The following is a 15,642-nucleotide window of genomic DNA, read 5'->3' as shown; positions in this document are numbered from 1 at the left end:
GACACCAAGGGGGTAAAGTGGGGGGTGGGGGGGTGGGGGGGTGATGAATTGGGAGACTGGAATTGACATATACACACTAATATGTATAAAATAGATAACTAATAAGAAGCTTCTATATAAAAAAATAAAATAAAATTTAAAGAAATTTTTTTTTTTAAAAGAACACTATGTAGCCAGAGCTTTCTAGTTTTCAGCCACGTATACTGATTTCAAGAAAAAAAAAAACCACTTGGCAACAGCAATGGCAAAAAATTCTAAGATACATGACTAACATTCATTATACTGAGAAAAATTTTCAATTATAATATAATTTGTAGCCATATTATTATTATCCCAAAAGATCTCCATGTATACAAATCAAAGTAAATGATTACCTCAATTTTAAGTTGAATATGTAAGGAAAAACATAATATTTTTTCCTTGATGCAAGAAATGTACAGGGTTGGGGGAAGGTAAACAATTCACCTTATGAAATTATTTTCACTGATAACTAGCTTCATTTTAAGAGGAATAATTTCATATTGCATCAGAATATAAATTTAAAGATTATAAGATATGCTTATATATATTTTTATGTTCCATAGAAGAATATTTTGAAATAAGTGCAACTATTTCTATTAGTACATTTCACAGATGACAAAGTGGAACCAAAGTCATGAAATTATTTGACAAAGATCCTGTAGTTAGTGAGTGACAGGGTTAAATGGATACACTTCTTCTGGATCCTTGGAATCAACATATATAAGGTGCAGACGAATCACAGGCCTATTGTGTGGACTGAAATTTTAATATAAAAAATAATACTTGTCTAACATAAACTAAAAATTTGGAATTTATATCTGAACACTGGATTTTATGAGTAATAAATGGAAGCAGTTTATATTTGGTCAAAGATATTATGTTCTGACATACCCCAAAATACATTAAATGGCTATTTAAGTTTCTGAATACTTAAATGACACATAAAATACTACTTTTAAAGAACACTTTAGAATCCTCTTTATCTAAGATCATATGCCAGGAAGAGTGAACACTATATCATTTTTCAGAGCAGTGACATTTGACAACCATTCAATCTAATTCAGTGACAATTTTCAATGATGTGATTAATTGAATATTTGAACAGAGCTGACATTTGAATTTTCACCCTAGGCTTTTTAAGTACTCATTTTGGATTTGTGGTTTAATAATGTACAACAACGATCTTATTTTCTTTGTGCTATTTCACCTTGTATAGTTGAAATTACTTGGTAAAATTGTGCCACTTTGTCATAGACAATTGATGAGAGTAGTGAACATAATTATGAGATTTACAACTGTGTCAGCTAATATTAAATCACGTTAAATCAGTAAAGTCCCAGTATATGCCCAGGGTATAATGCAACACTCTATTTTTTGTCAGGTTCTTTAAAATAATGATGGAGTGCATTCTATGACTTCAAAAAGGCACTAGGATTCATAAAGTATACACTTGGAAATCTTGGGATGGAAGAAGAGGAAACAAACTGGGATCAACCAATGAATGGAAGACAGGTATCATAATGCATCTGGAGGACAGTTTAAAACACCACAGACAGTTAAATCTCCCTATCAGATTTCTAATGGCTAAATTCCTTTACCAGTGAAAAAAATCAATCATTATTCAACTTTACCTAAAATGATTAAAAATACAAACTTGTATTAGAGGAAACTCATTGACTGGAATTTAATTATCTCTAAGGGAAAAAAAAATCTACCAATAAACAAGTTCAAATGACCCATTAAATATTTCTTTACCTCTGAGAGAAGATGGGGTTAAAGACCTGTAGAACTGAATTCAGAATGTCTGGTGAAGGGGACTACCTACAAACAATAGCAGAGAAGGATAAAGGAATGATAGACTGGCAGTATGAGAGATGTTTCCCTATTATCTGAGATTTGCTCTATCTACCTTCAATAAGTTACAAAGAAATGGAAGCTGTGGATACATTTTATCTTGAGCTAGTATGTAGACAAGCACAGCCATTTGGTAGAGTCATCCCGTTTCACAGGATTTTGTATTTTCTTTTGTTTACTTTTTTAAACCACCGCCAACTTTATTTCAAAAGTGCTTTGCTCTCAGCAAATAATGTGATGAAGGCATCACTGCACTTAGAAGTACTTCTTTCTCAATAAGTGGCTTTCACAAATAATTTATTGATAGCAGGGATGACTTCATGTTAAAACAGCCACCAGAGAGAATGCAAATCAGAACATAAATGTGGTGTCTGAGCTCTACAAAGCTAAGTTGTGAGTGACATTTGAGTGAGAAGAGTAAGTTAGAAGTCAGGAGAGAAAAGAAAGGAAACTGAAGCACAGGCTCATATTGAGTTGCTAGTTTAGAACTAGGGAATATGCTAAAACTAGTCATTTATGGCAGAGGAATTGGAGGAGGGGAAGAAGGGGTGGGGAGGGAAGGAGGGGAGGAGGGGAGGGAGGAAGGAAGGAGACAAAATGAACTTGACCTAAGAAGATCTTGAAACTACCACAAATATCTTTTCAAAAGGAAGTTTCTAATATCCCTTTAACAACAAGGGAGGGCCAATTTTTTTCAGATGATTTTAAAAATTAGGTTTGTAAACAGATTTGTAGAATTAGGAGGCCCCCTCATGATTTTCTATTAGCAATTATCAATTCTTAAAACTTTGAATGAACTTACCACTAGTTCCACTGGAACCAGAAGTCTTTGTAAAAAGTTTGTTTGGTTTTGTTTTATGATTTCTTAGGTTCCTTCGGTTATTGATGTAGGTACTCTATATTCCACTGTGTTAATTTTTTTAATTTATGATTTTAAATAGAATATAATCCAATTTCATTGCTTTTTTATAATAAACATATAGTTCTGTGTAGATTCCATTTTTGGTTTCTACTCTTGTACTTATTTTTAATATTTTCTATGTTTAAATTGCATACATTTGATTTATTTCCCTCTTTTCTCTGATTAAATTTATAAGAGATTAGTCTATTTTATGATTTTATTGCAAGGAACCAATATCTTAAATTTATCTAGCAAAGACAAATATTGAACCTCTGGGTAGAACCAAGGCTATTTCTCATGGGTTTTCTCATGGAATGCTTTTTCCTATACAAACATGGATTTGTACTCTTGGTTTCTTATGCACTTTAAATTAATCAAATTGAATTTTTTTAAGTATTATTAATTTCTACGTTATATTATTATCATCAAAGATTATGCCCTTTAAAAGTTCTTTTTATGTGTTTAATGACATTTTCACTACATTCTAATATATTATCCATTTTTTATTTGTACATATGCCAAGGACATTTTTTATATGTTTATCTTCACCTATGCCTATAATAAGTTTTATAGCAGGGTAGAAGTTAGAGATAACTCTTAGTCTATCTTCCTTTTCTTATTCTGGTGTTCTCCGGAAGCATGGGAGAGTAATGTCAGCTGGTTCCAAAACTAGCCAGAAACTACCTCCACTCCCTGTCAGCAAATGGGGGAGGTGGTATGGCCTTAAAAGTGAATGGCTTCCAAGACTTCCCTAGTGGTCCAGTGGTTGGGACTCCGCACTCCCAACGTGGGGGGCCCCGGTTTGACCCTTGGTCAGGGAACCAGATCCCACGTGCTGCAGCTGGGACCCAGTGCAGCCAGAATAGACGGATAAATAAATGAATATTTTTAAAAAGGGAAAAAAAAAGTGAATGGCTTCCTGCTACACCCAGCAAGGTTAGGCCCTGGCCAACATTAGGGCTCTTAACGTAGAGATTCCCAAGTCTTCTTTCGACCAGAAAAAAAAAAATAGAGCTATCTGAAGGGCTGGGTTTTCTCTGATTGCTCCCCCTCCCACATTCTTTACACCTTCTTTGTTTGAGATGACCCACCTAGTATGAGATGGCTCCATCATCCAGGATCTCTTACCCTCTGCCTTCTAGTTAGGTTCAACCAATGGGCAGCACTGGCAAACTATTAAGAGGACTGAATAGATAGGCTAAGGTATCAATCTCCCACCTCCTCCAGCAGGCCATGATTTGAGAGTAACTGCATTCTTTAGGTACCTATGGTTGCACTTGCTACCCAGTGGACCCACTCCCAAGGTTACAGCTTTCATTGGTTTAAGGTAACAGCTCTATCCTTTTATCTCTTTAGGTTTCGGGGTAGTAAAGCCTATTAACTGAGGCTAGTCTCTGGGTGCTTCACCATTCATTGTTGGTTCCTTTAATCCTGCCCATATTTCTGTATATATTCCTTTTATTACAGTCTTTTCAACTTTGTTTTTGCATAGGCTTTCTGATTCATTTCAGGACTGTTAATGATACACATGACTTCATGAGATGACTTGGGCTTGGATAGTGACTATATCAGTGGATAATTCAATGAACGAAAAATGAAAGGCTTTTCCCCTGCCTATAAAAGGCACCACATAGGTCTACTGATGTCTGGCCATTCCATAGGGAAAGGGGAAATCATTCCTAATAATGACAAAGTTAGAATTTTCTGAATGCCTGTTTGAGAGCTCAGATTTGGATTTGGTTCATTTAAATGAAATTATAAACTACTCTTTTCCTTGCAAATCCAACCTTATGGGAGAGAAGGTTTGTATGTAATTCACACCGATTTTATAGAATCATCTATGCTTGGGAGTGTCGACAGGTAGAAAATCACTATTAAATCTAGTTTATTATTTGTATTGTCAACTTTTTTCTTTGCTGCTAACTGTGTTGTAATCTGACAATGGTGAATTAAAGGCTCTGAATAAAAATATATTTCCATCATTTATTCTTTATGGTTTTAGCAGTATTTCTATTATGTAGTAAGTTGTATTATGTTTTAATTATTGATTTCAACTTTCTTGGATAAAAATGATATTTTCAAATACGTATATGTTTTTCTTTTTTATTAATATTCTTATCTCTGACTTTTAAAAGAACTGGTTTTATTACCCATTTAATTTATAATAGCCCTTTTATGTTGAGTCATTGTCATCTCACTTAGAACGAAATTCAAACCCTAACCATGGCTCCCCATGTTCTCCTCTTCCCAGCACCACCCTGCTACCTCTCTGATCCCCTACTCTACTACATTTTTTTCCACACTCAGTCCTCTCCACCTATTGAGTCCTATTTCCAAATGCTTTTTCTCCTCTAGGTCTTTTTATCCCACTGCCTGGACCATTTTCCTATAGATAATCCCATGGTTCACTCCTTCACTTCCTTCCAGTCTCCACCTATAAGACAACCTAACCAAAGGCCTTCCCAAACCTCCTAGTCTATTTGTCTCTTCTTCATTCACTTAGCTATCACTACATACATTATACATATTTAACTTCCTCTGGTATTTGACTCTAAACTCCATGACATAAATGATTGCATTTGTTTTGATCAGTGACTGCAGTGTTCCTACCATTTGGAATACAACCTGACATATAGTAGACAATAAATAATGCATTGAATCTAAAAATACTAACATTATTCTGTTTACAGTATGACTACTCAAAATCTCTAATCACTGCCTCCTATAGTTCATTCTGAGAATTTGTGATTTTTAAAAGGAAAATAGTTCTATCTACTATTTTACTTAATATGTTGATTTATTTATATCCCATCCCAGGATCATTTAGTCATCTGCTATAGAATACCCAAGGCCATTTTTAGGAAAAAATCCTGCTCTTGAACTTTCTCTTTGTGTGTTTATTCTTTATGCTAATAATCAGAGACTAAAAAACATGTCCCTTGGAATATTTTCCATTTCTTTTCTGCTTTCTTTTATTACAAAATAACGGGAAGTATAAAATGATAATACATTTACTTTTGAGCATTTGTATTCTGTGTCTCTTGGCCTGGAGCTTGCTCAGGTAAAGGTTATTTCACTCGAGGTTTTGGTTTACACTGGAGAATGTTTTACTTGAGATTCTGTCCTTTAATACAGAGACCTCAATTATATGCCATTCCCCATTAGGGCCCTGGATCAAATGGGAGCTTTGTGGAAATTTGCTTTGGAAGGACTCCTTGTCCAATTTACCCCTCATTCGTGGGACTTTGCCTGCTAAAACATTGGAATTTTATCAAGATTTTCTATTTTCAGTAAGAAATATAACCTCCTGAGAAAAGATCCATATATTGCATTAATCACATTCTAATTTTGTATATTCACTTATCACATTTTATTAAACAATTTCATAATAAAATACACGGTCTATGTTCAGATAGATAAATATGGCCATAATTTGGAGTTTGGCAGTTTGTAAGATCAGTTTTACTTTCCCTTCTTACATTCCTCTTATTAAACTTTTTTAAAAAATTGGTAGCCTACATACAGAAAATATACTTAAGTGTACAGCTTGATACATTTTCTCAAAGCAAAAGCACCTGTATAACGACCACCAGGTCAAAACATGGAAATCTTCAACACCTCTGAAGATTTCATCCTGCATTTAAAAATCTAACCACTCTTCTGACTTTTAAACTCATGGAAGCATTCTGCCTATTCTTGAAATTTAATTAAGCGAAATTACAGTAGATATACTTTTGTGTCTCACTTTTTTCTCTTTCCGGAAATTGATCTATCTTATGTACTGTGCGTCGCTATCATTTGCTCACTTTCATTCTAATTTTGGCTATTACAAATGAAGCTACTATGAACACTCTTTCATATATATAAAAGAATATTATATATATATATATATATATATGAATTTTTTGGCAAACATAGAAATGTATGTCTGTTATATGCTAAGGAATGAAATTGTTGGGTCATAAGAAATGCACATTTTTATCACATTTAGTATATAATGCCAAACTATTTTCAATGGCTCTCTGAATTACACTTCTACCAATTAGTTGTGAGAGTTCAAGTTATTCCATACCCTCATCTACACTTAGCATTATCAGTCTAATTTCAACCATTTTTGTGAATTTCTATTGGTATCTCATTGTAATTGTAATTTTCCCAATTATTGCTGAGGTTAAACACACTTTCATATTATTCTTGAACTTCTGAACATCCTCTTTTGTGAAGTTCCCGTTCAAGTTTGTTGTCCATTTTTTCCATTGGATTTCTTTTTGTCATTTTATAAAACCTAAAATTAAATAAAGTATAGAAGAAAATCATAGGAGACACCTAATATACTCAATAGTGTAAAGATGTCAATTCTTCCCAAACTGATCTATAGATTTAACTCAATGTTGATCATATTCCAAAGAAGGTTTATGTGGAAATTAAAAAGATGATTGTAAAATGAACCTAGAAATACAAAGGGCCAATATAGCTAAGAAAATATTGAACAAGAAAAAAGTGGCAAAAGTTCACCAGATAACAAGATGCATTATAAAACAGCAGTATTCCACACGGCATGGTATTCATGATGTATAGACAAACAGAACAATAGAAGTGAATTTAAGTCCAGAAGTAAAACTACAAATGTATTGAACATTTTTTTATGACACAGTACTAGAGAACAATGGGCAAGCAACATTCTTTTTAATAAATGATGTTGTCGTTCAGATTTCAAGTGAAAAAAATAAGTTGAATCTTAACGCATTTCTCATACCATATACAATAATCAATCATTTACAGGTGAAATATAGATCCAATTTCAAATGGTAAAATAATAAAGCTTATACGGATAAAAGCAAAATGTAATACCATAATGGCTTTTGGCAGGCAAATATTTCTTAAACAGGACACATAATTATAAAGTGAAAGTTTATAAAAATGAACTATATCACAATGAAGAACTTGTCTTCATCAAAAGATAAAGTCAGTTAAAATTTTAATCCACAGAAAAGGAAATATATTTGCAATACATAAAATAAACAAAGGACTCATATCCAGAACATAAGAACAACTCATAATTTTGATGTTCAAGTTATTTTTTTCTGTTTTTGCATCATGCCTTTGTTTTCACATCTAAGAAATATATGGTTATTCCCAAAGTCACAGGGATTTTATTTTATGGTTTTTCTTTTTATTGCCAGAATTTCTTCTGGTCCTATATTGAAAACTATAAAATTAATAATTATAATATATACCAAAAAACTGAACATTCATAATCTATAATCAGTATGTGAAAAACAAAACTCTTATAAAAAAAAAAATCTACGGTTTCATTAATCCACTACTTTAGAGGAGATCCAACAGCCTATGTTTTGATATTTTCTTGCTCGGAAGAGATCAATTTCTTCAACTAGATTAAATCTAATAATTCTTTGAGTTTTCTGCTGTTTTCCTTGCTCTTATATTTTGTAATGGAATACGAGGAATTGATATTTAAAAAGACATTTTCTTTGTCTAAGTTCCTAATATTGTTAAAATGTTTTCTTAATTTATATGCTACTGATCTTTCAAAATGTTCTATAGGATGAAATAATGCCATTTGCAGCAACGTGGGTGGACCTAGAGATTATCATCCAAAGCGAAGTAAGTCAGAAAGAGAAAGACAAATACCATATGATATCACGTATATGTGGAATCTAAGATACATATGACACAAATGAACACATCTACGAAACAGAAACAAACTCACAAATATAGAGAACAGACTTGTTGCCAAGGGGATGGGGCTGGAGGAGGGAAAGATTGGGAGTTTGGGATTAGCAGGTGCAAACTAGTATATACAGGATGGATAAACAACAAGATCCTACTGTATAGCATAGGGAACTATATTCAATATTCTGTGATAAACCATAATGGAAAAGAATATGAAAACGAATATATATATTTATAAGTGAAACACTTTGCTGTATAGCAGAAGTTAACATGACATTGGAAATCAACTATACTTCAAAAAAAGTTTATAGAAAGGTTCTATAGGACTGCTAATAAGGCAAACATTCCATAGATTATCTTATTCTGCTGCAGAAAATTTGCAAATATAGAGTTAATCACTGCAAGAAAATAATAAAAATATATAACACTTCTGTAAAATAATTTTCATAGGTTAAATATGATAGTAACCTTTCATAAAACTGACCGATTACCGATTACTACACAACTTTCACTTCCATTTCCAGAATGATGTCCTCTCCCTGCCAGATGAGCTGAGCAATATTTCGGGGAGTATACATCATTACTAATCTATCACTAATTATGGTTATTTTAATAGTATATGATCAATTATTTGAATTTATCCTTGAAAGAGAGATGTAATGTAACTAGGAAGTTACAAAAAAAGTCAGTAAACGTACTGGTTAATTAGAAAGGTTGTAGGAAGTTAATAAGAAAGGAGGGCTGCCTCCAATATCATGAGAGAGGGGAGGAATCTCAAAGTCACTCTGAGGACACAAGAACTCCTTTCATCTACACACTTGCTTACGTACGATTGTTGACTTTTTCTAATACCACACATATATTTTCTTCTAGTTAAACTTAATCAAACATAGGAATAGAAAACAAATTTGAAACTCGTATGCTGAGTTGAAATACTGAGTTTTCTGTGTAACTTTCATACTTGGATATGTTATCTAATAAATGTTGGCTTAATTCAAACAAACTTTATCATCATGTGTGAACCCACTTTATACATAAAAAATAATAGTCAGCCTATTAAAAGCCATTTGTTTCACGAACACTGCTGTAAGGAGCTGAGTTCACCAAAGGACTTAATTTGGCCACCAAATATAACTGCATTATGTAAAATCTAAAAACAACACAAAGTGGCCAGTCAGGTCTGATTCGCACTTTTCCCTGTCCCCTGTGGATGCATGCACTTACTTCCTGAATCACATCAGCAGACGCACATGAACTAGAACATGTGCTCTTAATGATAAGTGCTTTGATTTAGAGAGAACTTGAAATGCTTTCTCTGTTTTTAGGGCCAAAGCCCTCACTCAAACGTTAAGCATGCTGTCTCATGGTATCCAGACTCTGTCCAGGGCTCCACTTACATTATTTTTCTGCAAGACCTGTAGTGCCTTGTTGACATTGTTCAGGGCATGAACTCTTGTGGATCCTTTTTCTTTTGGCTGAAAACAAAATGAAACAATGTTGACTGCCCAGGGGAGAGAAGGACAATCTACCAGAAATGGAATAATTGATATATTTCACTTCTAAATTGGAATCTTTTAAATGATTACAGGTTGTGAGGCATTAATATACTGAATTTAAGTGCTTCAGGTTAATTATCCTTGTCATAGGAGTTTCTTATAGCATGAAGAAACTCCTTATTGCATGAATCAGTTTCTTATAGCATGAATCAGCCACTCCTCAAGTAAACTGACAGCATTTTTTTTCTTCACAAAAGAGAGTTTGGTTACCATCTCTCCTTCATTCTACACCTCAGTTGCATGACCACGAAGAGAAACATCAGCAGGCATAAGGACATTTGGTAATAAGATAGATAAGTGAGTCAATTCCCACACTTTTTAGGAAAGTTTAAAAGAGATTTTTGAGCCTAGCAAAATTCTATAATGCCATATAGGCTTAATGGAAACTATTTCTGGCAATGTTACCTTAATTGTCTTAGTCACTGAAGCTCAAAACCTCCATCATCTTTGGTTCTCTAACCCTCACCCTCAATCCCCAAAGTCTTATCTTGTCCTGTAAGTTTTAAGCTAACATTTGCATAGTGTATTACAATATATGGATTAACTCATTCAGTTGTGGAGTTTTAGAAAGTCTACTGTTATGATGCCTGAAGTATTTACTCCTAAAATGAGATCTACCCTCCTAAAACAATTTTAACTACACAATACAATGCTGTTAAGTATAGGCACAATATTGTACAGCAGGCCTCTGGAATTTATTCATCTTGCAGGACTGAAACTTTATACCTGTTGAACAGCAACTCCCCATTTTCCATATCTCATATTAACTGTTCTTAAATCCTAAGAGTTCTCATCACAAGAAAAAATAGATTTTTTTCTACTTCTTTAATGTTATATGAGATGATGGGTGTTCGCTAAACTTATTGTGATAATCACTTCATGATGTTTATAAGTCACATCATTACGGTGTACACCTTAAACTTGTACAGTGCTGTATGTCAATTATATCTCAATAAAACTAAAAGAAAAAAAAGATAAGAGACTAAATAAATAAAGTTAAAAGTTAAACTTAAAAAGTCATTATGTATAAAAGCCTTATAAAAACAGCCACTAACAAAGATACCCAATAATAAGATAGAATTATATCTATTAAATAATATAAATTATATTACTGAAAATTTCACCTTCTTGTTCTGCATATGACAGAAGATGCCAAAACAAAAATAATATTGCAAGACTGTTTTTTTCAGGAATAGGTCCTGTATTGCTACTTAAATCAGTAATCAGTAAATTAATTAATTTTACAGGATCTCATAAAACTAGGCTGAGTTTGTTTCTGGTCTGGAATTCCTCTGAGGTTAATGTGAAGTTCCTTGTAAATACTGTAAGTCACATACCAGTCTTTGCCCTGTCAGGCCTTCAAGAAGGTCTAGGAGGCGTCTCCCATCCTGCAGGTCACTGAAGAGGTTTTCTATGTGCTGCTTCCCAAACTGAAATAAGAAACATAACCGATTAACGAAAGCATGCTTCCGGTGATCCATTTCTATGAATATGCCTTTTAAAATTTAAAGCTGTGTTTAAGAATATTTAATGTATCTAATTCTTAATCTGCCAAGGGTAATGGATGAAAAGAGAACCCCCAAGCAAAAAACAAAAACCAGTAAATCATCATTCGGCCAAATCTATTTAAATATTTTTCTCAATAACAGGAGTTGGAGATCTATAGTCTAATGGATCTAATTAACTCAACTTTTTGAATGCTGTTCCTATGAAGGAGAGAAAAATTGTTTAAATTATCAGGCAGTTGGGCACTGTTCGGGGAGAAGTAAACACACAAAGGAACAAAGACCACAAACAATTTGCCCTGGGTGGGTACATAAGATTTAACCATTTTGTGTACTTGGAAATAGAATGCATAATCATAGAGGGTTCACCATCCTTCACTCATAAAACTTGCTTTATGCGCATATTCATTTTACATGTTGCCTCAGAATGATCCAGTCTCATATTGGATGGTTCAAATTTTAGAAAGGTATGATTTAAATTAAGTTGAAATATGTCGGTGAAAGCTTTTCATCTATTTTTCTCACTTCTTTACTTGGGAATTATACTGAGGAAAAACAATAGCCACTAATAACATCTAACATTTTTGGAGTGACTATTCATGAGAAACACTCCACTGAATGAATTGAACTTGTAATTTTTGTGACATTTCTGTGACATTAGCATTAGTATACTCATCCTACAGATGAAACAGAGACAAAACAAGAAGATGATAAAACCAAGATTTTGGCCCAGATCTGTCTAACTCCTGGGGCTCTTGTTCTTTCTATTTTATCAGGCTGCTTCCTTGGCCTTTTCCTCCTTCCATTTGATTATCTTTCAAATATTTTATTTCTTCTGTCATGCCCCCCAAATATCTTCTTTTTCTGGTTCAAAGCCTACAATCCCTTCGTATGAAATCATTCACAACTCCTTCATCACCCAAGTTATCAAGAAAGCCCTACTTTATCAATGACAGATGCTTATTGAGCACCAATAAACCTGGGCTAGGTGCTAGAGCATACACTAGTAAATAAGATGGATATGACCCCAGCCCTTGTGGAACTTTAGGTTGAGCAGGGAAAACAAATATTCCTAAAAGGTAATGCTACAGAGAAGCAGTAAAAGGAACCCAGGAGCACATAACCATGGGAATTCCCATAGTCTGGGGATCAGGAAATACTTCCCTCAAAATGTCAGGTGATGGGTCTAACACTAGCCTTGGGTGATTGGGCTCTTCTCATCCACTCCTTTGATCACACACAAACTTTACATTTCACGCAGCTCAAGAAGAGCCCTCGTTTCCAGGCAAAAGACATCTCTGAAGCTTCTAAGATTGAAGACAGAGGATTCAGGCTCTCCCTACAACCAGGTAGCCATGTCCAAGACAAGTCCTGATAGGGCCTAGGTACTTCACTTAATGATAACACTGACCCCTGCAAGAAGTCCACCAGTCCCTCCATGCCAGGCTTTTGGGAATTAAACCACATATGTGCTTTGACAAAGACAAATACAAGTTATTCTTTTGAAATTCTACTTGAATAGTTCTAATTAAAATTTTCAGGGGAAAAGAAATGACAAAACACTAAGATACTAGAACTTTTAAAAAGCACTTTTAGTACATATAATGTACAGGTAGATCTTAAAACAACAGTGCCATTCTCATGAAATAAGGAAAGCTTTCTATTAATAAGTAAAGAAAATGAATGTGTGCTTTATAATAATTCTGTCAAGAACCTCATCTATAACCCGGAATAACTTGGCATTTGGGGGATAATATTAAGATTTCATTTTCAAATTGGTTGAAGATTGACAATGCCTTGAAAATGCTATTTTGTTTTATTTTGTTTTCCAGGAGAAAAATTTTACAGATGCATTTGACAAGTGAGTAGCTTCTAAACTTATGGACAAAAACAATATTGCACACTGAAATGTGTCAGGTTTTGAAGAAAATAAAATATAGTTAGTTGACAGAAATACTTGCTGTTATTAAAAATATTAGAGAAATGGAAATAAACAAATTGGACCTAATGAAATGTAAAAGCTTTTGCACAGCAAAGGATACCATAAACAAGACCAAAAGACAACCCTCAGAATGAGAGAAAATAGTTGCAAATTAAGCAATTGACAAAGGATTAATCTCCAAAATTTATAAGCAACTCATGCAGCTCAATAACAAAAAACCAAAAAACCCAATCCAAAAATGGGCAGAAGACCTAAATAGACATTTCTCCAAAGATATACAGATGCCAACAAACACATGAAAGAATGCTCAACATCATTAATCATTAGAGAAATGCAAATCAAAACTACAATGAGATATCATCTCACACAGGTCAGAATGACCATCATCAAAAAATCTAGAAACAATAAATGCTGGAGAGGGTGTGGAGAAAAGGGAACACTTTTGCACTGTTGGTGGGAATGTAAACTGATACAGCCACTGTGGAGAACAGTATGGAGGTTCCTTAAAAAACTACAAATAGAACTACCATATGACCCAGCAATCTCACTACTGGGTGTATACCCTGAGAAAACCATAATTCAAAAAGAGTCATGTACCAAAATGTTCATTGCAGCTCTATTTACAGTAGCCAGGACATGGAAGCAACCTAAGTGTCCATCAACAGATGAATGGATAAAGAAGATGTGGCACATATATACAATGGAATATGACTCAGCCATAAAAGAAACGAAATTGAGTTATTTGTAGTGAGGTGGATGGACCTGGAGTCTGTCATACAAAGTGAAGTAAGTCAGAAGGAGAAAAACAAATACCGTATGCTAACACATATATATGGAATCTAAGAAAAAAAATGTCATGAAGAGCTTAGAGGTAGGATGGGAATAAAATACAGACCTACTAGAGCATGGACTTGAGGATATGGGGAGGGGGAAGGGTAAGCTGTGACCAAGTGAGAGAGTGGCATGGACATATATACACTACCAAACATAGGGTGGATAGCTAGTGGGAAGCAGCCACATGGCACAGGGAGATCAGCTCGGTGCTTTGTGACCACCTAGAGGGGTGGGATAGGTAGGGTGGGAGGGAGGGAGACACAAGAGGGGAAGAAATATGGGAACATATGTATATGTATAACTGATTCACTTTGTTGTAAAGCAGAAACTAACACACCATTGTAAAGCAATTATACTCTAATAAAGATGTTACAATATATATATATAGATACATAGATAGGCAGATAGATACACAGATAATAAAGTCAGGCAAACCAGGAGGGATGTGGGCGGTAAAATGTTCATTCAAGGAGAAGACCTGGGACTTTGAAAGGAGTAAGTCTGGGGCAAAGAATAAAGCGTGAACCCCAAGGCCATAAGGATCATGTAGCATCCAAGATATGAGGACTAGGAAGCTTATGCTTTTGGGCAAGGAGCTTAAGCAAAGGTCAAGAAGGCAAACAGGATCTTGCTTTGATACAAACTTATACACACAGACGAGGTATTGACATCTTATAATTCTCCCTTTTAAACTGGAATCAAACAAAACAGAGAGGGAGGGAAGGAGTGCAGACTAATCAGAGCTCACATCTAGTTGGGGCACCTAGAAAGCAGTGAGGTGATAGAGAAAAAGACAGTTTTCGGTGTCATATATAACTTTCAAACTCACGCAATCAATGATATATTAAAGTATCACAACTGAAATCCAATTTATATTTGTTATATCTACCACAATCTCTAACAGGGTGCTTCTCAAAATATTCCAGTAAAGCATCCTTCAACAGACGAGACTGAATTTTATTTACCCCGGAGCCTGGCAGGGTAAAGTACATAGTGACTGCAGGTTCAAAATTTCTATGAAAGCGTATGTTTTATGTTAAGAATTCATGGAGATATTATCTTCCTCTCTTAATGCATGTTTAACTTAAAAGTAATTTCAAGCATTTTGAAATTTCCCCTCCTATGGTCTAATTAAATTGATGCTCAATGAAATGTACAATATTTAGCCTGTAGCTTCATGGATGTTCAGGTGTTTAGTCTTATTCCTCCTGGACTATGAATACCCTAGAGAAAGCAAAACATCTCTTTTCTCTGGAATGGTTTTCATTTCTTTCCTAGATTCAACTCCTCATTCCATAGCACTATAGGTATGATGTAGCAAAAGCAGCACACGTT

General features: G+C 34.2%; 1 protein-coding gene across 17 annotated transcripts in view; it reads right to left on the bottom strand.

The window, feature by feature from the left end:
- Positions 1–15,642, bottom strand: part of DMD (dystrophin) — a 2,551,447-nt gene that overhangs the window by 1,764,197 nt on the left and 771,608 nt on the right. For all 17 annotated transcript variants that reach the window (XM_067023689.1, XM_067023685.1, XM_067023692.1 and 14 more), the window contains exons 3-4: positions 11,364–11,456; positions 9,868–9,945 (exon numbers count right to left, since the gene is read on the bottom strand). In XM_067023689.1, the coding sequence (XP_066879790.1) occupies positions 9,868–9,945; positions 11,364–11,456 (171 nt within the window). The remainder of the gene's footprint in view (positions 1–9,867; positions 9,946–11,363; positions 11,457–15,642) is intronic.

Source organism: Kogia breviceps, chromosome X, assembly GCF_026419965.1.
Source record: "Kogia breviceps isolate mKogBre1 chromosome X, mKogBre1 haplotype 1, whole genome shotgun sequence".
Taxonomy (NCBI): Eukaryota; Metazoa; Chordata; class Mammalia; order Artiodactyla; family Physeteridae; genus Kogia; species Kogia breviceps.
This window is presented reverse-complemented; position numbering and strand designations above follow the sequence as displayed.